General features: G+C 50.4%; 1 protein-coding gene across 1 annotated transcript in view; it reads left to right on the top strand.

Annotated features, from left to right (window-relative positions):
• LOC140398872 (protein transport protein Sec16A-like) overlaps positions 1–24,209 on the top strand; it is an 85,395-nt gene that overhangs the window by 60,616 nt on the left and 570 nt on the right. Inside the window, exons 15-22 of the mRNA XM_072487815.1 lie at positions 7,246–7,363; positions 9,383–9,494; positions 10,672–10,777; positions 10,981–11,121; positions 15,831–15,944; positions 16,058–16,268; positions 21,269–21,526; positions 23,278–23,369. Of these exons, the coding sequence (XP_072343916.1) occupies positions 7,246–7,363; positions 9,383–9,494; positions 10,672–10,777; positions 10,981–11,121; positions 15,831–15,944; positions 16,058–16,268; positions 21,269–21,526; positions 23,278–23,369 (1,152 nt within the window). The remainder of the gene's footprint in view (positions 1–7,245; positions 7,364–9,382; positions 9,495–10,671; positions 10,778–10,980; positions 11,122–15,830; positions 15,945–16,057; positions 16,269–21,268; positions 21,527–23,277; positions 23,370–24,209) is intronic.

The following is a 24,209-nucleotide window of genomic DNA, read 5'->3' on the forward strand; positions in this document are numbered from 1 at the left end:
TTGTTGACGGTTGCCCACCCGCAGAGTTGTCACATTCCACTGAATTCCGTCCACGTTTTCTTGCCAGTGTGACTGAAGTGATTTGCGCATTTTTAAAAAGTATTTTTTTTCCACTTGAGGGGCAATTTAGCGCGGCCAGTCCACCGACCCTGCACATCTTTAGGTTGTGGGGGTGAGCCCCACACAGACACTGGGAGAATGTGCAAACTCCACACGGACAGTGAGCCAGGGCCGGGATCGAACCTGGGTCCTCTGCGCCGTGAGGCAGCAGTGCTAACCACTGCTCCACCGTGCCGCCCTTGAAGTGAGGAACGTGCTGATTGCTCACAACATTGACTGTGAGAGCCGTGCACTCCCTCTGCATCCACAGTGTAAATATTTATTTTGTTCTTGCTATTTGAAGTTGATTTGCTTTATTAATATATAAATGATGAAGCATTTTCCGTAACTCGTTATGAAATATTCGGCATGTATTAAAAGTATTTAATCTTATTCATGGAGTCACAGTTCGTGAACAAGCCCAATTTCAATCTTGCAGCCCACTGAGATGAAGGCGGGACACTCATTAGCCTAGGTTGTGCCCATTGCTGCTCTACTCTGCCCCATCAAACAGTCCCAGCACTTGCAGCACGAGGTTAGATACAGAAAAACTTGGCTGGGATTTCACTTTCTGATTGGTATTTTAAAAATTAATTCTTGGGGGTGTGTACATCGCTGGTAAAGCCAGCATTTGTTGCCCTCAGAAGGTGGAGGTGAGCTATCATCTTGAATTGTTTGTAGTGATTTTGATGCAACTGACTTGAGAGGGTTGTTCAACATCAGAACGTTGCTCTGGGAAGTCACATATTCTCCAAAGGGCATTAATGACCCATTTGGGGTTTTAATGACAATCCAACCATCATTTTTATGATTCTAGCTTTTTATTCCAGACTTTTAAAAATCTAAATTTGAATTTGCAAGCTGCCTGTAGTTGCCTTTGAATCTGAGCTTCCTGGATTCAGTCTAGTAACAAGGGGGAGGTGTGGCATAGTGGTATTGTCGCTGGACTAGTAATCAGGAGAGCCGGGGTAATGTTCTGGGGACCCACGTTCAAATCCCACCATCAAAATTCAATAAAACATCTGGACATAAAAGTCGAATGATAACCATGAAATTATATCATAAAAACCCAACTGGTTCATTAATGTCCTTTAGGGCCTAGCGCCACAGCAAGGGGAGGAAACCTGCTTCCTGGCCTGGCGCCACAGCAAGGGGAGGAAACCTGCTTCCTTACCTGGCCTGGCCTGGAGCCACAGCAAGGGGAGGAAACCTGCTTCCTTACCTGGCCTGGCCTGGAGCCACAGCAAGGGGAGGAAACCTGCTTCCTGGCCTGGCCTGGCCTGGAGCCACAGCAAGGGGAGGAAACCTGCTTCCTTACCTGGCCTGGCCTGGAGCCACAGCAAGGGGAGGAAACCTGCTTCCTTACCTGGCCTGGCCTGGAGCCACAGCAAGCGGAGGAAACCTGCTTCCTTACCTGGCCTGGCCTGGAGCCACAGCAAGGGGAGGAAACCTGCTTCCTGGCCTGGCCTGGAGCCACAGCAAGGGGAGGAAACCTGCTTCCTGGCCTGGCCTGGTCTGGAGCCACAGCAAGCGGAGGAAACCTGCTTCCTGGCCTGGAGCCACAGCAAGCGGAGGAAACCTGCTTCCTGGCCTGGCCTGGAGCCACAGCAAGGGGAGGAAACCTGCTTCCTGGCCTGGCCTGGAGCCACAGCCAGGGGAGGAAACCTGCTTCCTGGCCTGGCGCCACAGCAAGGGGAGGAAACCTGCTTCCTTACCTGGCCTGGCCTGGAGCCACAGAAAGGGGAGGAAACCTGCTTCCTGGCCTGGAGCCACAGCAAGCGGAGGAAACCTGCTTCCTTACCTGGCCTGGCCTGGAGCCACAGCAAGGGGAGGAAACCTGCTTCCTGGCCTGGCCTGGAGCCACAGCAAGGGGAGGAAACCTGCTTCCTGGCCTGGCCTGGTCTGGAGCCACAGCAAGCGGAGGAAACCTGCTTCCTGGCCTGGAGCCACAGCAAGCGGAGGAAACCTGCTTCCTGGCCTGGCCTGGAGCCACAGCAAGGGGAGGAAACCTGCTTCCTGGCCTGGCCTGGAGCCACAGCCAGGGGAGGAAACCTGCTTCCTGGCCTGGAGCCACAGCAAGGGGAGGAAACCTGCTTCCTGGCCTGGCCTGGAGCCACAGCAAGGGGAGGAAACCTGCTTCCTGGCCTGGCCTGGAGCCACAGCAAGGGGAGTAAACCTGGGGCGAAATTCTCCCCCAACGGCGCGATGTCCGCCGACTGGCGCCAAAAACGGCGCCAATCAGACGGGCATCGCGCCGGCCCAAAGGTGCGGACGCTCTGCATCTTTGGGGGCCGAGGCCCAACATTGAGGGGCTAGGCCGGCGCCGGAGGGATTTCCGCCCCGCCAGATGGCGGAAATGGCGTTTGGTGCCCCGCCAGCTGGCGCGGAAATGTGGCGCATGCGCGGGAGCGTCAGCGGCCGCTCACAGCATCCCCGCGCATGCGCAGTGGGGAGAGTCTCTTCTGCCTCCGCCATGGTGGAGGCCGTGGCGGAGGCGGATGGCAAAGAGTGCCCCCACGGCACAGGCCCGCCTGCGGATCGGTGGGCCCCGATCGCGGGCCAGGCCACCGTGGGGGCACCGGTCAGATCCCCAGGACCCCGGAGCCCGCCCACGCCGTCTGGTCCCGCCGGTAAATACCAGCTTTGATTTACGCCAGCGGGACAGGCAATTTCTGGGCGGGACTTCAGCCCATCTGGGCCGGAGAATTGAGCGGGGGGTCCCGCCAACCGGCGCGGCCCGATTCCTGCCCCCGCCCAATCTCCGGTACCGGAGACTTCGGCGGGGGCGGGGGCGGGATTCACGGCGGCCAACGGCCATTTTCTGACCTGGCGGGGGGGGTCGGAGAATGACGCCCCTGCTTCCTTACCTGGCCTGGCCTGGAGCCACAGCAAGGGGAGGAAACCTGCTTCCTTACCTGGCCTGGAGCCACAGCAAGGGGAGGAAACCTGCTTCCTGGCTTGGCCTGGAGCCACAGCAAGGGGAGGAAACCTGCGTACCCTGGCCTGCAGCCACAGCAAGGGGAGGAAACCTGCTTCCTTACCTGGCCTGGCGCCACAGCAAGGGGAGGAAACCTGCTTCCTGGCCTGGCCTGGCCTGGAGCCACAGCAAGGGGAGCAAACCTGCTTCCTGGCCTGGCCTGGAGCCACAGCCAGGGGAGGAAACCTGCTTCCTGGCCTGGAGCCACAGCAAGGGGAGGAAACCTGCTTCCTTGACTGGCCTGGAGTCACAGCAAGGGTTCAGTGTTGGGGCCACAGCTGTTCTCTTTATATATTAACGATCTAGATGACGGGGCTGAGGGCATTCTGGCTAAGTTTGCCGATGATACAAAGATAGGTGGAGGGGCAGGTAGTATGGAGGATTATAAAGCATTAGTTAGGCCCCATTTAGAATACTGTGAGCAATTTTGGGCCCCACGTCTCAGGAAGGACATACTGGCACTGGAGCGGGTCCAGCGGAGATTCACACGGATGATCCCAGGAATGGTAGGCCTAACATACGATGAACGTCTGAGGATCCTGGGATTATATTCATTGGAGTTTAGGAGGTTGAGGGGAGATCTAATAGAAACTTACAAGATAATGAATGGCTTAGATAGGGTGGACGTAGGGAAGTTGTTTCCATTAGCAGGGGAGACTAGGACCCGGGGGCACAGCCTTAGAATAAAAGGGAGTCACTTTAGAACAGAGATGAGGAGAAATTTCTTCAGCCAGAGAGTGATGGGTCTGTGGAATTCATTGCCACAGAGGGCAGTGGAGGCCGGGACGTTGAGTGTCTTTAAGACAGAAGTTGATAAATTCTTGATTTCTCGAGGAATTAAGGGCTATGGAGAGAGAGCGGGTAAATGGAGTTGAAATCAGCCATGATTGAATGGTGGAGTGGACTCGATGGGCCGAATGGCCTTATTTCCGCTCCTATGTCTTATGGGAGGGAGTTGTCCTGGGAGCTCTCACATCGACTCTGGACCCCATGAAGTCTCCTAGCACCAGGTCACATATGGGCAAGGAAAGCTCCTGCTGATTACCTCGTCTCCCCCTCCAGCTGATCAATCCGTGCTCCTCAAGTTGAACACCGGTTGGAGGAAGCACTGAGAACGGCAAAAAAACCAACAATAGGGAAAGACATACTTGACCTCATCTTGCATCTGCCCATGACAGTATCGGCAGATGGCCACTGCACAGTCCTTACGGAGACAAAATCCTGTCTTCACATTGAGGATACCCTCCATCATGTTGTGTGGCACATGCACCGTGCTAAATGGAATAGACTTCGAACAGATCTAGCAATTCAAGACTGGGTATCCATGAGGTGATGTGGGCCTTCCTCAGCAGAATTGTACTGAAACACAATCTGTTTTCAGAACCTCACGGCCCGGCATATCCCCCACTCTACCATTACCCTCAATCCGGTGAATCAACCCTGTTTCAATGAAGAGTGCAGGAGAGCGTGCCAGGAGCAACATCAGGTATACCTAAAAATGAGGTGTCAACCTGGTGAAGCGACAACACAGGACTACTTGGGCAGCATGGTAGCACAGTGGTTAGTACTGTGGCTTCACAGCACTAGGGTCCCAGGCTCGATTCCCTGCTGGGTCACTATCTATGCAGAGTCTGCACGTTCTCCCCATGTCTGCGTGGGTTTCCTCCGGATGCTCCGGTTTCCTCCCACAGTCCAAAGATGTGCAGGGTAGGTGGATTGGCCGTGATAAATTGCCCCTAGTGGCCAAAAAGATTAGGAGGGGTTATTGGGTTAAGGGGATAGGGTGGAAATGAGGGCTTAAGTGGGTCAGTGCAGACTCGATGGGCCGAATGGCCTCCTTCTGCACTGTATGTTCTATGTACTTGTGCGCCAATCAGCAGAAGCAGCAAGTAATAGACAGAGCGAAGCGATTCCACAACAAACACATAAGATCCAAGCTCTGCAGTCCTGCCACATCCAGCCGTGAATGGTGGTGGACAATTAAACAACTCACTGGAGGAGGAAGCTCCACAAATATCCCCATCCTCAATGATGGAGGAGCCCAGCACATCTGTGCTAAAGACGAGGCTGAGGCATTCGCAACAATCTTCAGCCAGAAGTGCCGAGTGGAAGATCCGTCTCGGTCTCCTCCGGAGGTCCCAGCATCACATGTCCGTCTTCATCCAATACGATTCACTCCAGGTGACAGCAAGAAATGGCTGAAGGCCCTGGATGCTGCAAAGGCTATGGGCCCTGACAATATCCCGGCAATAGTACTGAAGACTTCTGCTCCAGAACGTGCTGCACCCTAGCCAAGCTTTTCTAATACAGCTACAATGCTGGCATATATCCAGAAATGTGGAAAATTGCCCAGCTATGCCCTGTACAAATCCATATCTTTTTATTAAAACAGTAAAAAATATATACACGGCCAAATGGTGCAAACACTAATTTTGTGTTGGAGAAAAAGGGTACCCTCCCCTCAGTACCATACCAGCCAATTACCACCCATTAGTCTACCCACAATCATCAATAATAGGATGGAAAGGGTCACCAATAGTGTTATCAAGCGGCACTTAGCAATAACTTGCTCACTGACACTCAAGTATGGGCTTCGCCAGGGTCACTCAGCTCCTGACCTCATTACAGCCTTGGTTCAAACATGGACAAAAGAGCTGAATGAGGAGGTGAGGTGAGAGTGACTGCCCTCGACATCAAGGCAGCATTTGACCGAGTGTGGCATCAAGGAGCCCGAGCTAAACTGGAGTCAATGGGAATCAGGGGAAAACTCTCAGCTGGTTGGGAGTCATACCCGGCACAAAGGGAGATGGTTGTGGTGGTTGGACGTCAATCATCTCAGTTCCAGGACATCACTGTAGGAGTTCCTCGGGGTAGTGTCCTAGACCCAACCATCTTCAGCTGCTTCATCAATGACCTCCCTTCCAATGTAAGGTCAGAAGTGGGGATGTTCTCTGATGACTGCACAATGTTCAGCACCATCCACGACTCGCCAAATGATGAAGCAGTCCCTGTCAAAATGCAGCAAAACCTGGGCAATATCCAGGCTTGGGCTGACAAGTGGCAAGTTACATTTGCGCCACACAAGTGCCAGTCCATGGCCATCTCCAAGGAAAGAGGATCTAACCATCAACCATTGACATTCAATGGCATTACCATCACTGAATCCCCCACTGTCAACATCCTGGGGGTTACCGTTATCCAGAAACTGACGTAGACTTCCACATTAATACTGTGGCTACAGGAGCAGGACAGTGGCTGGGAATCCTGCAGCGGGTAACTTGCCTCTTGTCTGCCCAGAGCCTGTCTACCATCTACAAGTCAGGAGTATAAATGAATACTCTACGCTTGCTGGAGTACAGCTCCAACAACACTCGAGAAGCTCAACACCATCCAGGACAAAGCAACCCACTTGTTTCGTACCCCTTCCACAAACATTCAATCCCTCAGCTACCGCACAGTGGCAGCCGTGTGAACCGTCTGCAAGATGCGCTGCAGCATCTCACCAAGATTTCTTAGCTCCTTCCAAACCCACAGCTGCTACCATCTAGAAGGGCAAGGGCAGCAGATATCTGGGAACCCCATCACCTGCAAGTTCCCCTCCAAGAGACTCTACATCCTAACGTGGAAATATATCGCTGTTCCTTCGCAGTCACTCGGTCAAAATCGCGAATCTCCCTCCCTAACAGCAGTGTGGATGTACCTCGACCACATGGACTGCAACAGTTCAATGTGGTAGCTCACCACCACCTTAAGGGCAAATAGGGATGGGCAATAAATGCTGGCCAAGCCAGCGACTCCCACATCCTGAAAATGAATAAAGTTTTTTAAAAATTACGATATCAAGTGCCCTCTTCTACAACATGCATGACTGGATGCTTGGGCATGTGGGTAATTGGAAGAAGGACATGATGAGCTTCCTGTGGTCTATTGGCTTATCAGCAGTTTACCCCAACCCATTAGATACCAGGAACTGCTGTCTGCAAAAACAGTATCAAGTAAAGTCACTGGCTTCAATGGAAAAGGCTTTGAGGGTTTTCCCACACTCCCTAGTTTGCTTTGGTACTAATGCATTTTGCCACAGAATGGTTGATAAGGGCACTGTGTAAAACCAGGAAGCTCAGAGTAAGAGATTACCAGCCTATAAGCCTGTTGTTTTTCTTTTAATTCAGTGTTGTGGAGATGAGAGGTGGGGAGACTGGCGACCCCACCTTGCAATGGTGCTGTCTAACCTTTCCCATGGGCTAGACCTGGACAGGAAAACCATCACGACAATGGGAGACACGCTTGGTAGGTCGTACTCCGCCACTTCCTGACAGTCGGTTGTTTTCGGGGCATTTCCCCATCCCCTTTCATGAGGCTCAAAATCCACCCCTCGTCTCCCTGTCCCCTCTCTCCCCAAAGCTGTGGGTGAGAGAACTCTGTGGCGCTGTGAATTAGCATCAGTTTGAGAGGATCAGTCAGATCGTACACACGGTATCACCTGCAAGTCCCCTCCAAGCCCCACACTATCCGGACTTTACTGTCACTGGGTCAAGATCCTGGAAGTCGCTCCCTATCAGCACAGTGGGTGTGCCTACGCCACATGGACTGCAGCGGTTCAGGAACGCTGCTCACCCACCACCTTCTCGAAAGCAGTTCGAGATGGGCAGCAAATGTTGGCCGTACCAGCGACGCCTCATCCCCTGAAATAATATAAAGAAATGCTTGTACCATTTCTTTAAATGTTTCCCATTTATGGCCTTGGCTTTTAGTCTATTTACCCAATCAACGGGAGCCGGTTCTCTCCCCATACCCATGCATGTGGTTGATCTTCAAGATTCTTATTTTGGACTTGAGTATGCCGCACTTAAACTTAATATGGAATTTGGTAGTATTATGATTACTAATTCCCAGAGGATCTTTTCCCATAACCCTGCCTCATTGGACACTACTAGATCTAAAATAGCTTTATTCCTAGACGTTTCCTAGGAAACTCACAAAATCATTCTTCTTCCAGAGACCACCTTTGTCAATTTGATTGATCCAGTCTATATTGAAGATTAAAATAACTCAAAAAATTATGTCGCTTTTGTTATAAACTCTAATTATTTCTCGTCTAACAGTATAGCTAATGTTAAGAGCCCTATAAACCCGTCCCACAAGATCTTTTTCACTATTGCTATTCCTAATCTTCACCTAAACTGATTCTGTTTCCTGATCTGCTGAGCCAAGATACTGTCCTTGTGTCATGCTTTATTATCAGCGCTACTCCTCCTTTCCATGCTGCCTGTCTTTTTGAAATGTTGTGTACCCCGGAATATTATTTCCCAACCTTGGTCACCTTGTAACCACCATTTGGCCCATTGAGTCTGCACCATCCCTCCGAAAGAGCAACATAACTAGGCCCACTCCCCTCCCCAGCAGCCCTATCCTCCGTAACCTAACCTGCACATCACTGAGCACTACTGGGCAATTTACCATGACCAATCCGCCTAACCGGCACATCTTTGGACTCTGGGAGAAAACTATAGGAAACCCATGCAGACATGGGGAGAATGTGCAAACTCCTCACAGACAGTCGAACCCTAGTCCCTGGCGCTGTGAGGCAGCAGTGCTAACCCTAGTTCCGGGCGCTGTGTGGCAGCAGTGCTAACCCGGGACCCAGGCACTGAGAGGCAGCAATGCTAATGCCGATTAGATTGGAGCCATTTATCTTTCTTTGTCTGCAAGTTCCTCTACGTCGTTACAATGCTTTGTGAGTTCAAATAAAGAGTCTTTATTTTTGCTTCAAATTGTCCCTTGTCCAACTTCCCGTACCAGCCTCCCCGAACAGGTGCCGGAATGTGGCGACTAGGGGCTTTTCACAGTAACTTCATTGAAGCCTACTTGTGACAATAAGCTATTATTATTAACTCTACTTGTCTTTACCCAAATCACTACACTGGACTATTGCCTTAATCCTCCTCCTTAGATTTCAAAATCTTTCCTTCGCCAGACTCCTTGCTCCCCTTTTAGTTTAAAACCCCATCCACAGCCCGAGTTAGGTGACTCGCTGGGACGCTGACTTCAGGAAGCACTTCTTCACACAGAGTGTGGTGGAAATCTGGAACCCTCTCCCTGACAAAGCTGTTGAGGCAGGGGATCAATTAAAAAATCCAAAACCTTGAGTGGCAAGATTTTGTGTTGGGTACCGGTTATAGATAATTGAAATTGAGGCACAGAGCAGTCATGATCTGATTGAATGGGTGTACAGGCGGCCCCCACCCTGTTCCTGTGTTTGAGAGGGCTGAGTGGAAGGTGTTGACAGCAGGATTCCTTCCCTTGCAGCTACCAAGGGGCTGCTGGATGCCTCGCACTTCTGTTACCTGATGGCACAGATTGGATTTGGAGTGTACACCAGAAAGGCCACCAAACTCGTTCTGATTGGCTCAAACCACAGGTGAGCTCTCGTGTGGTGTCTTGTGCTCGGTAAGAAAGAAGTATCATTTCTGTAGCACCTTGCACATCCTCGGGATCTCACTAACTGCTTTACTGCCAGTGGAGCTTTTTTGAAGTGCAGCTGCAGGCAAATATGTGTACAGGAAGATCCCACAGTTACCGATGTGGAGACCAGATAACCAGTTTATTTTCGTGATGTTGGTCGAAGGATGGATATTGTCCAGGGCGCGTGGGGAGATCCCTTGCTCCTATTTGAATCGTGGGTGTGGGATTTTGTTTTTCATGTCCACCTGTGGTGGGGCCTTGGTTAGGGTAGAATCACAGAATTTACAGTGCAGAAGGAGACCATTCGGCCCATCGAGTCTGCACCAGTTCTTGGCAAGAGCACCCTACTGAACCCCACAGTTCCATCCTATCCCCATAACCCAGTAACCCCACCTAACCTCTTGGACACTAAAGGGCAATTTATCACGGCCAATCCACCTAACCTGCACATCTTTGGACTGTGGGAGGAAACCGGAGCCCCCGGAGGAAACCCACGCAGACACGGGGAGGAAGTGCAAACTCCGCACAGACAGTGACCCAAGCCGGGAATGGAACCTGGGACCCGGGCGCTGTGAGGCAGCAGTGCTAACCACTGTGCCACCATGCCGCCCCGGTTGTCTCACTGAAAGTCAGTACTTCCAAAAGCGCAACGCGCTCTCAGCAGCACCAGCTTGTCGGCCTGTATTGCGTGTTGAAGTCTCTGGAGTAGGGTTAAGTGGGGTTGCTACCAACTGAGCCAAGCTGGCAGTGACAGAAAACCATCTGAGCTGAAAAAAATCAAGAGCCCAAATGAATGAATGTTTTTATCAGAGGTAAGCCTGCTGGATATACAATCCGGAGAACAGTCAAAACGAATTGGAGAGGCCTGCACCAACACCTGGCTTTTCTTGTTCAATCACTCAGTCCCTGAGGACTTGCGCAGGAGGCCGTTGGTTGTTGGCTGTAAGCTCTGTATAAGCTCAGCCTCCTCACACTGCCATTCACCTGTCTCCACAATACATCAACCTGGGCCAGTGTGTTTTTACTCAAACATTGCACACTCTAAACCAGAATTGACATTTGATAGAAAGAGTTCACTTGTTAGTTTGCCTTTTAAGGGTGATGTTCTGAAAATGCTTCTTTACTGTTTTCAGCTGGTCCTTTCTGAGGTTTGCTTCGAACGGAGCCATCCAACGCACGGAGGCATACGAGTACGCCCAGGCTCTGGGTAACCAAGTCTGCTTCCTTCCCAACTTTCAGGTACAAGATAAACTTCCATTCAGATTTACTGTCTCTTGGCTCTCCATCCTCTACCTACCCCCACCGCACAACACGCAGACAGGCGCACACACACGCACGTCTCCTGCTGCTCAGTGATGGGCTCTAGCGTTGTCTCATTGTGTTTTGACCAGGCTGTAATGGTGAATTTTGTCCCCCTCTTTCCCCCTCTCCCTCCATCACAGGTATTTAAGTTTATTTACGCGTGCAGACTGGCAGAGATGGGCTTGGCTGCACAGGCCTTTCACTACTGTGAGGTCATCGCGAGGACTGTTCTCAGGAACCCAGTCTATTACTCGCCAGTGTTCCTGAGCCAACTCATTCAGGTACAGAGATGGCTGTGACAAGTATGTATTTTATTTTAATAAACATTCAAAATTATAAGTGTTAATAAAAAAACATTTGTTTTTGAGGTGTGGGAGAGAAGGCGAGAGAGAGAGGGGGTGGGTGATGCGACGAGGCGATGTTGGAGAAGAAACATGGTCCGAGGTAGAGAAAGGGGCCATCTTGGATGGGCCGGGTACAGGGTGAAGTTAATGGGGGTGGAGCTGAAAGGTGAGGATGGCGGACGGTAGAGGGGAATGGAGATGTAAGCGCCTGGTACGGCTGATAACGTGGAACGTGCGAGGGCTCAGTGGACTGGTGAAGAAATCTCGGGTCTTTGCGCACCTCAGGAGTTTAAAAGCGGAGGTGGTTTTTCTGCAGGAGGCGCACCTCCGCGTGAAGGACCAGGTTAGGTTGAGAAAGGGCTGGGTGGGTCAGATTTTCTACTTTGGTTTGATTGTGGGGGTGGCAATTTTGAAAAGTAAGAAAACGGGGTTTGTGAGCGTGAAGGAAGTGAGGGACCTGGGTGAGAGATATGTGATTGTGAGTGGGTTGTTAGAAGGGACCATAAGACATGGGACCAGAATTGGGCCACTCAGCCCATCGAGTCTGCTCCGCCATTCAATCATGGCTGATATTTTTCTCATCCCCATTCTCCTGCCTTCTCCCCATAACTCCTGATTCCCTTATTAATCAAGAACCTATCTATCTCTGTGTTAAAGACACTCAGTGATTTGGCCTCCACAGTCGTCTGCGGCAAAGAGTTCCACAGATTTACCAGCCTCTGGCTGAAAACATTCCTCCTCATCTCTGTCCTAAAGGATCGTCCCTTTAGTCTTGGATTGTGTCCTCTGCTTCTAGTTTTGGTTGGGGTGGAGGGGGCAGAATATGCGGGGATAGTTATCTCGGACCACCTGCCCCACTGGTTGGAGATTCGACTTAGATCGGGACGGGAGCAGAGGGGTGGAGGCTTGAACCGGGGCTGTCGGCAGATCATAGATCAGAGAATTTACAGTGCAGAAGGAGGCCATTCAGCCCATCAAGTCTGCACTGGCCCTTGGAAAGAGCACCCTACCCAAGCCCACACCCCCACCCTATCCCCAGCAACCCCACCCAACCCTTTTGGACACTAAGGACAATTTAGGGTGACCAATCCACCTAACCTGCACATCTTTAGACTGTGGGAGGAAACCCGGAGGAAACCCACTCAGACACTGGGAGAAAGTGCAAACTCCGCACAGACAGTGACCCAAGCCAGGAATCGAACCTGCGACCCTGGAGGTGTGAAGCGACAGTGCTAACCACTGTGCTACCGTGCCGGCAAGAGCACACTAATACAAAAAAAAAGGGAAGGACTCGTTGGAATGTGGGTCGTATAGGCCCATATCATTGTTAAATACGGATGTGAAAGTGCTGGCTAAATTGGTGATGGGAAGGATGGAAGGTTGTGCCCCGGGAGTGGTTGCGGAGGACCAAACAGGCTTCGTAAAGGGCAGGCAGCTTTCTAGTAATAAGGCGGGCGTTAAACTGAGTTGAATTGGAGCACACCTCTATCACTCAGCCAGGATCGACAAGACTCCACACACACTGTACCTCTGCTCACCTGGTTCAATATCACACTGTGTGCTGCATTAACCAGGCTGCGCTCACAGCACAAAAATAGGTGATCATGACCCTGTCGCGAGGCCAGATGCCGGAGGTAGTGGTGTCCATGGATGCGGAGAAGGCATTCGACCGGGTGGAGTTTGGTACCTGTTTGGGCCGCAGTTTGTGGCATGGGTGTGCCTGTTATATATGGCACTGATGGCGAGTGTGTGGACCAATGACATGGGTTCACAGAACTTTGAATTGCAGAGGGGAACAAGGCAGGGGTGCCCGCTGTCGCCGCTGCTATTTGCGCTGGCTATAGTGCCTCTGGCAGTGGCTCTTAGGGGGTTGGCAGAGTTGCAAGGGATCATGAGGGGGCGAAGGGAGCATCGGGTGTTGCTGTACGCGGACGACCTACTATTGTATATTTAGGACCCGCTGGAGAGCATAGAGAGGATCATGGGCCCGTTGGGGAAGTTTGAGGCGTTCTCGGGATATAAGTTAAATGTAGGGAAAAGCGAAGTGTTCCCGGCGAACGAGTAGGATCGGCGGGTCAATCTAGATGGGACCAGCGAATCACGCTTATGTTCTGGTGCTGCGAAAGGTTGGGGAGATTCTGGGCGGGGGAGTGTTCGCAGCACCAAGAAGGATTGTGGGGGAGGAGTTTGAGCCGGACCCTTTGGTGGCGATATTTGGGATATCGGAGAAGCCGCAGCTCATGGGGAGGAGGAAGGCCGATGTTGTGGCCTTCGCCTCTCCGATTGCCTGGCGAAGAATTGTGCTGGTGAGGTGGTCAGCAACGCAGCCGGGGAGTGGCGGCCTGACTGGGGGACTTGTATGACTTTCTTCTGTTGGAAAAGATTAAGTACAAATGAAGGGGTTCAGCAGAGAGCTTGGAGGCGAGGTGGGGGATGTTCGTGGCTGTGTTTGAGGAGCTGTTTGTCGTGGGGAGATGAAAAGGAGGAACATATGTACAAACTGTATAGTTGTGTGTTGGGGAATTTGTTCCCTGAATTGTTTATGTTTTGTAACCTATATACGTTTCAAATAAAATACATTTAAAAAAATCATTTGTTATATTTTAATAAAAAATAAAACTGGTGAACTCGCTTAAAAGCCCAGGCTTTAACTATGTGATAGTCACTAATAAATCCAGGAGAAATGTCTTTACTCCGAGAGCGGGGCGAATCTGGAACTCGCTCCCACAGGGAGTGGTTGAGGTGTATAGTATTGAATACGTTTAAGGGGGAAGCTGGATGAACAGATGAGGGAGAGCGGGATAGAAGGATAGGGTGATGGGGTGATATGAGCGTGGGATGGGAGGAGACTCGTGTGGAGCAAAAACATCAATATAGACCAGTTCGGCTGAATACCCTATTTTTGTGCTGGGAACGCAGCCTGGTTAATGCAGCACACAGTGTGGTATTGAACCAGGTGAGCAGAGGTACAGTATGTGTGGAGTCTTGTTGATCCTGTGTGCTCCAATTCAACTCTGTAACCCTGGCAGGGGAGGGGAAAGAGGACCAGCCTGGCTTTCTGTTCTGTCTGACAGGCAGGTGCATATTAGAGAATAGACATAATCTTGCGCTGGGTGCTGTCTAAGCTGGTGTGATAGGGATGATTTGTTCAGGTTGGGTTATAACCTCTGTTGTCCCTCTCTTCACTTGTCCCTGTGAGACTGTCTGGTACTGGGAGTGATGTCACTGTGATTGTGATGTGGAGCTGCGGTGGCTAGTGGAAGTTACACAGCCGTGCGGTGTCTGTATTGTGTGGTGCCACAGCAGCTGTGTTAGGGCAGGCCCCTCGCTGAACTCACATACGCTCTGCAGATAGATGTGAATGTGATGACTCCCCATGGCACAGATTATATGCAACGGTTACCCCACCAGATGACTGGTGAGTACAGCCAGCGACCAATGCCTGTAACTCGGGAGTGGTCAGAGTTTAATTAGTACGCCTCTCTGAGCTGAGTGAGGTGATGGGGGTCGAGCAGGATGGCTGCACATGTGCAGTGGCCACCGCCGCCCGCTCCACCGCCGCCCGCTCCACCGCCGCCCGCTCCACCGCCGCCCGCTCTACCGACCCTGACTCCAGGTGGCAGCAGAAGCTTTAAAATCTTGTTTTATCATTTATACTGCCTCCAAATAAAGATCAGGATAGCAAATGACAGAATAAGAAGGGGGTGCTAATGAGAAGGAAGTGGCCGTGCCAGCAAAAATAACAGTGACTATTTCAGCTCAACATTTCATAATGGAACAGACCATATATGCTAACTAACTGTGCCGAAACTACGTCATCCAGAACTTTCTTGCTCAGCCAGACTTGCGGGGGCAAAAGTTTGGAAAGTTTTGTGTAGTGAGTTGAGTTGCCAGCCAAGTTGGGACGGCTTAGTGGAGCAGGTTCCTGTACAGCTCGGTGGGTAGTTAATGGGACACTTAATTCCACTTAGTGATCTCGGGGGGCCCCCTCACTGGGTAACTCCTACACCACTGTAACTGCGTCTGCGCATGTGCAGGAAATACTGCTCAGGGTGTTGTGGCAGAAATAAATGCGAACCAGTGGGATTTGTGGGAGGAGAATAATGTTGATGCTGGAAAGTGTGTATAGCAGGTAAGGATATGTGAGCCGTGCCATTCTCTAGGAAGGATGTCCAAAGCCTTGGAGAAAGTGCAGAAGCGATTTACGGGAACAGTACCAGGGACAAGGAAGATCAGTTCTGTGGAGGGACAGGAGAAGCCAAGATTGTTCTCTTTAGAGCTGTGAAGCTGAAGATGTGACTTAATAGAGGTGTTCAAATTATAAGGGCTCTTGCAGGAGTAAATAAGGAGAATGGTTCCACTGGCAGGAGGTTCTGTAACTAGGGGAGTGATTGGCAACAGAACTAGGGAGGAGATGAGAATTCTTTTACCCAGCGGGTTGCTGTGACTTGGAAGGTGCTGCCAGATAGGGCGGTGTAAGAAGCCTCAAAAGAGAATTGGATTAATACCGGAAAAGGAAAAGTAGCTTCACTCTTGCTACCAAAAGTGAATCAGGAGTAGCTGCTTTGTGGGGAACGGTATCTGAGTTATAGTTGCTGAATGTTTTTCCTTTTGTCTCTCTCCTCTTGCGTCCTCTGCCTGAGCAGATTTCCTCCCAGTTGCGATTCTTTGACCCTCAGTTGAAGGAACGGTCGGAACAGGAGTTGCACGTGGAACCCGATTGGATTAAACACCTCCAGCAGACGGAAAGCCAGCTGAAGGTGAGACTGCTCCCTCCACCACCCCCGTGCCCCATCACATCCCACTCTCGGGGGGGGCTTCTCACACCCGCCTATGCCCGGCACTACCTGTTTACCCTCTCCTCTTTCCCCAGGACGGAGCGTTTGTTTGCAGGTCAGGCAGAGCCACGCCCCAGCCGTTCTGTTCCAGCACCCCCAGTTCGGAGTACGACCAGGTCAGCCAATCAGATGGGCTTACGACAGGCCCTCAGGAGGAGGCCTCGGGAGTGGACAATCCATTGATGACATCCTTTGTGCCAGACGCAGGATTGCCGGGAATGCTTGGAGTGCAGCTCATGCCACCAGGTAGCTAAGCCACCAGGTATCTGAAGCGTACATTAGGCTCTGGGTGCGTTTCCCACCCTTCACCCTCTGCCATCTGACATAGAATTATCTACAGCACAGATAGGAGCTGGCCATCCCATCAGACCAATGCTGTGGATGTTTGTGCTCCACATGTGGCGACTCTCACCCCATCAGCATATCCTTCAATTCCTTTCACTGTCATTTGTTTTATCCATCTTCTCTTTAAATGTTCCTGTATCACTTGCCTCCTACCCTGTGATGTGGAGATGCCGGTGTTGGACTGGGGCGAGAACAGTCAGACGTCTTACAACACCAGGTTTGTTGGACTTTCAAAACAAACCTGTTGGACTTAAACCTGGTGTTGTAAGACTTCTTACTGTGCTCCTGCCCTGTGGTAGCTCGTTCAGCATTCTCACCACTCAGTCGAGGTTCCTCCTGAATTTCTCATTATGCTTTATTAATGACTATCTTGGATTGATAGTCGCTATTTTTGAATTATTCTAAGCATTGGAGCATTGCGGTTAAAACCCTCCCACAAATCCTCACCCTCACTTCCCCTGCACCTCTGATGTGACACTGAGCTGGGTATCAGTGGCACCCCAGCTAACAATTCTTGGTTAAGCACATCCCACCTGAGCTGGGACAGCCCAGCCGTTGGTGTTTGTGACATTGGCCGAATGTGCAAGGACTGCCCTGGCAGTGCCGGCCAGCATTCCAGTCATGGGCCACATGTGGCTAATTGGGAATCCAGATGTGGTTAATTGTCATTATTTACTAAACCGTGAAAGGAAGAGTAACGCCCAGTTGCTGGGTTGTGTGATCCCTACCCATTGGTGTAGAGTTTGCTCATGAACGTTTAATCTTTCAGAGCTGAGAGAAAGCGGAGCTTGCATGTTTTTTGGTCGATGTGTCTTGGTTACTGAATGGTGGCGGTTGTTCGGTAAATATGCAGCTATGAAATTGTGTGTGTGTGGGGGAGTGTTCCACTCAAACTGGTGGATAAAGCAACGTCTCCAAAACCACATTGTGACTGGTTTGTGATTTCTACTGCACAGTAGGTGCTCCGGGCTCTGCTTGGTGCTTTGTAAATTATCTGGACTCCCTCGATATCTCTGGGGTAGAGGAACTGACCAGAGTGGTGCTGAACTCCACTTGGAAAAACTCTGTCTGACTCCGCCTCAATGACCCAGCCTTCACAAACCCTCCGAGAGAAAGAAATTCTCCTCACCTCCATCTGAAAACAGAGATCCCTTATTCTTACACTGTGTCCCCCGGTTCTAGTCTCTTCCACAGCATCATTTCAGCATCCATCCCGTCAAACCCCTGCAGAATCTTATGTTTCAATAAGATCCTCTCTCGTTCTTCTAAACTCCACTGGGTTTCGACCCAACCTGCTCAACTTTTCGTCATACATTTCATCCCAGGAATGAGTCAAGTGACCCTTCTCTGAACTGCTGCTAATGCAATTGTGTCCAGCGCGCAGTATTCCAGATGTGGTCTCACCAAGGCCCTGTACAGCTGCAGTAAAACATCCCCACTTTTATATTCCATTCCCCTTGAAATAAACGCCATTCCCCTTCCTAATCACCTGTTGTACCTGCGGACTAACGTTTTGTGATTCAGAATAATCTTTCTTCGTGTCACAAGTAGGCTTACATTAACACTGCAATGACGTTACTGTGAAAATCCACCAGTCGCCACACTCCGGCGCCTGTTCGGGTACACAGAGGGTAAATTCAGAATGTCCAAATTACCTAACAGTGCATCTTTCGGGACTTGTGGGAGGAAACCGGAGCTCCCGGAGGAAACCCACGCGGAGACTGTGCACAGACAGTGGGCCAAGCTGGGAATTCAAGCCGGGTCCCTGGCGCTGTGAGGCAACAGTGCTAACCACCGTGCTACCATAATGCCCTTCATTGCATTTACAAAACATGTGTATGTGGACTTGAAGTGCCGTAACCTACAAGGCTACAGACCAAGAGTTGCAAGATGGAATTAGGCTGGGTAGCTACTTGTCAGCTGGCATGGACAGAATGGGCAGAATGGCCTCCCCAGTGCCATAATTCTTTCTAAGTTTCAACATCATTCAATGGAAATGAACTAAGGATGCAATGACAGCCCTGGATAGAACCAAGGCAAGGATTTGCTTTGGAGTCATGCCGCAGCTTTAAGATTGGCATGTCTGAACACCCAGATCCCTCTACCACCAAGCTCTGTAACCCCTCTCCATTTTAAATCCGTGTTTTTAGAACCTTTTTGCCCGGGTCCCATTTTTACCAACTGGCTGGCCTTCGGGACCCTCGTCGGCAGCCGACCTTTAGGACTGATTTTCAGATTTCAGCTTCGTAATGTGCTGTTCATCAAAGGCCCTGGAGCTCAGGACACAGCTCACACCAGCACTGCTTTGTCCTGCCGTAGACTCTCCTGAGAAGCTCTCTCCAGCAGATTCAGTTGTGAGATCCTGGCTTGTTTTGTGTCTCTGGCCCCCTCTTCCTCATTATAAACCGATCCATCTTCAGTTCTTCACATACTCCTGTTGCTTGTATATTGGCAGCTACAAAATGGAGGAATCTCTACTCCATGATTTCAGGACCAAAGCACAGACCGCGTGACGTTGCTGTATGTGCTGGGAATGTGATCTCTCTCACTCTCACTCTCACTCTCACTCTCACTCTCTCTCACTCTCTCCACTTCTGGTGTGAAGACTCTGCCATTTTTAAAAAGAAATTGTTGCTGGGAATGCACCCTGATGTCAGGACGAGACGGTACTGGGTTAGTGCGTTGACGTCAGGATGTGGCAGTCAGCTACACTGGGCACCGGGCCTGTGCACTGTTGGAACCACCTGAGGGGGCATGCGCGTGGACGGCATTCTCTTGGTGGACAGCACATTGTGCCCCATGAGTTTTATTTGTGAAGACCGCTAACTTACACGTTGCAGAGGTTTCAAACATTGACACACATTTCACAAGCTGGTCCCTAAATCCCACTTGCTCTGTCCCAGAGGAGAACCACACGTGGTTTATTCTCTGTGATTGCTGTTGGTGCCTTCTTCTTGGATCTCAGTTTAAAGAACAAACAAATCGTTTCTGTAGCTATCTCACCATTCCTCCTTCCTGAGATGGTGTAGACATTGAAGTACTTGTGGGAATCAATGAACTGGAGCTGACGGCCAGCATCGTGGCCCGCCGTCCTCACCCCTACACAAACGTCACTTGGCCTCTCTCCGTGTCCCTCACACAGACTTCACTCGGCCTCTCTCCGTGTCCCTCATACAAACTTCACTGCCTCTCTCACCCCCACACAAACTTCACTGCCTCTCTCACCCCCACACAAACTTCACTCCGTCTCTCACCCTCACACAAACTTCACTCTGCCTCTCTCACCCTCACACAGATTTCACTCGGCCGCTCTGCGTGTCCTTCACCGGCCCCGAGCTCCGACAGTCCCACCGCCGGAGGTACCGCCCCTGCTGCCTCCTATTGGTCGGCGGAACAGTTAGACGCTGACTGTGACATAAGGAAAGCTAAGCTCCCATTGGATAATCTGGATGCCAATCGGATGGATTGGCAAAATGCTGCAGCTGCTGGCGGAACCGGGCGGCATTCTCAACCTAAAAGCCGACCGCGGCTGTTGGTGCTTCTCCTGCGATCGGGAAAGCCACGACTGGTCGCTCCGCGACCCTCCCGCGCATCTCAACCCTGATGTAAATAATATACTCTACACCAACAAATAATTCCTATCACATTCACCCTCTATGCTGCCAAAAGCTTTCAATCCCCTTTCCTTTAGTCATCTCCCCAGTCTAACCCTAAATGTTGACCGAGGTTCTACCCCAACCACCACACCTAGAAGTGAATGCCACAGCTTCTCCGCTCATTGTGAAGATGGTCCTTGGTTTCTGTTCTAAATCTCTTACATTTAATCTTGTACTTAAAGGCCCTCTTGTACCTAGTCTAAAGCCCTAAACTGCTGGATTGATTCTGCTTATAGCTGCCTTGCTACCTCCAGCCTGCCACTCCCTCTCAGAATTTTAAATACAATTTTTCAAGAGTTCCTTCCAGCAGACCAGAAGGATTCCAGCTTTGATCCCAAGTCTTTCTGAGTTAGCTGACCTCATTGAGGGTAACAATGCTACAAAGGATCTCTATTTTTGGGCTGGGTGGGGAGATGGAGGTGTGCTGGAAGGAGTGAAGATTTGACGAGGCTGTGCCTAAGCGCGTGGGCCCGTCCAGAAGCCTTTAACATAGTAAAATGTCCCAAGACATTTCACAGAAGTGCGATCAAATAAAACTTTGACAGCAAACCCAAATGAGCGATTAGGACAGCTGGCTAAAAACATTGACAAGGGGGCAGGTTTTAAACTGTGTCTTAAAGGGGGGGAAGAGAAAGAGGTGAAGAGATTTAGGGAGCAAACCCCAGAGCTTGTGACCAGGAAGCAAATCCCAGAGGTTGTGACCAGGGAGCAAATCCCAGGGCTTGTGATCGGGGCAGTGAAAGACCTGGCCGCAAATGATGCAGCGATGAAAATCGAGGATGTGCAAGAAGCGGAGGAGCGCTGAGGTCTGAGGCTTCAGGAGCTGGAGCTAATTCGAGAGGTAGGGAGTGGCGAGGTCGTTGAGGGATTTGAAAAGCAAAAAGAATTTTGTTAAAAGCAAGACGCTCAAGAGTCCAAAGCCAAATTAGTTGAACAAAGCGAAAAAGATTAATTGGACTGGAATCCACCTATGAGGAAAAGAGAATTTAAAATAACAAAATTAAAAAGAGCGCTAACTATTAAAAACGCAGGAGCCTTTGTATGAACAATTGATGGCCACCGTGTGTGATTGGTGAGATGCAATTGGTTCACAGATCGGCTGTGATTTCGCTGAATGGCAGAACAGGCTCCTGGGGGCTGACTGGCCTCCTCCTGTTGCTGTGTAACAGGCTGAGGGAGTGGAGTGGCCGCCCCCTGTCCCCTGGCACCTACCTATTTCCTGTGAATGTGCTTGTTTCCTTCCAGCTCCTCCTCACACCGTATTGGACAGCAGGCCGATGGCAGCCCCTCCGCCTCAGATGATGATGATGGATGGCAGCATTCCCATGTACTCGCCTACCCAAGCCTCACCCGGCTTCCCAGGGCAGTCTCCCAACTCTGCCTTCAAACAGCCTTATGATCCAGCTAAAGGCCCGCTGTCCATGGGACCACTGGGACCTACTTCGGGGCCCCCTGCAGAGGCTCTGCAGACTGTGTTGGAGCAGCAGCTGCCAGAGAACATAGGTTGGTACACTGGTGACGGCAGCTGTGAATAGGATGTGGGGATAAAAAGAGTGTTTAAAGCATTGATATTGGCCAGGGTTTAAAAAACTCCCAAAGTATATCATGGAGTTCACCTGACCTATTTGGCTAGGATGAGCACAAGAACCTGCCTTTCAGGGTGTTATTCAACTGAGTTCTTTGTCGCTTTTAATCAAAAAAACTAGCTTTATTCTACGAATTTAGTTAATATTTGTATAAACACGCAGTAAGAATTTTTATCAACTACAAACATAAAGACACCACACAGCTACAGTAATCTATGTATAATCCTTAATGAATTCCCCCTTAACTGTTCCAATTCAATAACAAAATCCAAGTAAAACCAGAAGCCCCTTTTCAAAGGTGTGGCCCAGCACACGGCATTCTCACTGGTGTAAGACTTGTTATTAATACTCTGTTCCCCTTTTCAAACAGCAGGTTTCAATTCCTTCCAGCAAGCAATTATCTCTTTTAAATTACCAAGCAGTCTGGAAACAGCTTTTAACATGAAGATAGAAAGACACTTCTTTCAACCTGTGCAGTTCAAACCAGTCCAAACCTCAAAGCGAAAGTAAAACCCACAGAGCCACAGCCCAGCTCCACCTACACAATGACATCACTGAAGCCATGTGATAAGACAAAATCAAGGGACACTCCCATGACAGCATTCCCGGGATGAAACTCGCAAGTAGCTGTCAGGAATTCAATCCTGTGCATGGGTCTCTAACCAAGTTCTCCAGATTTGTGCTACTTTCCAAAGCAAGACTCCATTTCTATAGCATCTTTCACCAGCACCGTGTATCCCAGGCGCTTCACAGCCAATGAAGTAGAAGGGTAGTTACTGTTGTAATGTAGGAAATGCAGCAAATCTGCAGGCAGCTGCACCGTGATAATGACCAGATCGTGTGATATTGGTTATGGGGTGGATATTGACCAAAACATTGGAGGGAACATCCTTGCTGCTTTTGAAATAGTGTTACGGGGCTGTGGGATTGTTTGATACTATGGTATGCAGAGAAAGCAAGGTAGTGGGTTCATTTTGGGATTGATACAGAGTTATGGAGAATGGGAGCAGTTTGGGATCACTGCAGGGATATTGGTTATGGGATTAGTTTGGGATTGATACAGGAGAATGGGTTGTGGGATTACCTTTGGGATTGCTGGACTGCGGGATTAGTTTGGGATTGATGGAGGGATGTGGGCTGCGGGATTAGTTTGGGATTGATGGAGGGGCTGGGTTGTGGGATTAGTTTGGGATTGATGGAGGGGCTGGGTTGTGGGATTAGTTTGGGATTGATGGAGGGGTGTGGGCTGCAGGATTAGTTTGGGATTGATGGAGGGGCTGGGTTGTGGGATTAGTTTGGGATTGATGGAGGGGTGTGGGTTGGGGATTGATGGAGGGGCTGGGCTGTGGGATTGATGGAGGGGTGTGGGTTGGGGATTGATGGAAGGGTGTGGGTTGGGGATTGATGGAAGGGTGTGGGTTGGGGATTGATGGAAGGGTGTGGGTTGGGGATTAGTTTGGGATTGATGGAGGGGTGTGGGTTGGGGATTGATGGAGGGGCTGGGCTGTGGGATTAGTTTAGGATTGTTTTAACGGAACCAGTACGGTTATGATAGGTTAGCTGCCCTCCTTCAGTGTAAACATCCATTGTTATTTAAGAAATTAACTTGGAACGGTCAAAACCCTTGGCCTGCCTGTGTAGTAACTTTCTTCTCTCTTGATTCTGCAGAATGCAATTCCATCAACCAGCAGACGTCACCGAAAAGACACAGCTTTGGGGAAAGTGGACAGCAGGATTTCTATGATCACATGGCCAAAATGGTAATGATGTCTGGATTCATCTGCAAATGACCTTTAGTTTAAAATCTGTTGGGAAATGTGTCAATTTTGTTCTGCACTCCCGACCAATGTGGGAGGTGCAACCCTCGGCTAAATCCTCTGGTCCTCGGACTTTCTGACTGCACCTCAGTCAGGCAGCACTGAATAGGTGCATGGGTGAGGCTAGGATTCCTTGGGAGAGGGGGTGGTCACACGTATTAAAGCCGCAGTGAGTGCGGAGGCTGGCCTCTCATGCCCCACCCCCGTGCAAGAGAACAGGGGATGTTGGTGTTACACCTCTTTGGCCAGGTTAGTGGCCCGTGTGTGTGTGGTTGGGGCGGGGTGTGGAGGCTGAGCTCTCAAGGCTGTGCATTTCCTCCACCGCCTCATGGTGCCTGTACAGCGGTGTCTAGCTGGCCCTGTGGGGAAATGCACTGTTGGTGAAATGATCCCCGGAGCCAGTGAGTATGACTGAAACTTGCTTGTTCGGGATAGAATGTAGTGGAATATGGACCTGACACAATATCTTTAATCTTGTAAGTGGTAACTGTGCCTCACTCGAGGTTAATTGTGTTATTTTAACTGCTGCAGTCTGTTTTCAATTGTTGCTGTTTCTAATTGGCCAAATAAGTTGTTACCTGATGACTCCAGCTGGCTCCTTGCCGGCAGTTCCAGCTTGCTGCTGTCGGCTTGCTTCACGGCTGAGACTGTGAACAAACACTCACTGCAACCATTTGGCTGGATTACTGATCAACACTGTTGTGATTTTGACTGGCTAATGATGCAGGCGCTTTATCCCTCTCCAGATCGAGAGGATTCATTTCCCCAGCCTGCTCCCCGGGC

Source organism: Scyliorhinus torazame, chromosome 22 (genome assembly GCF_047496885.1).
Source record: "Scyliorhinus torazame isolate Kashiwa2021f chromosome 22, sScyTor2.1, whole genome shotgun sequence".
Taxonomy (NCBI): Eukaryota; Metazoa; Chordata; class Chondrichthyes; order Carcharhiniformes; family Scyliorhinidae; genus Scyliorhinus; species Scyliorhinus torazame.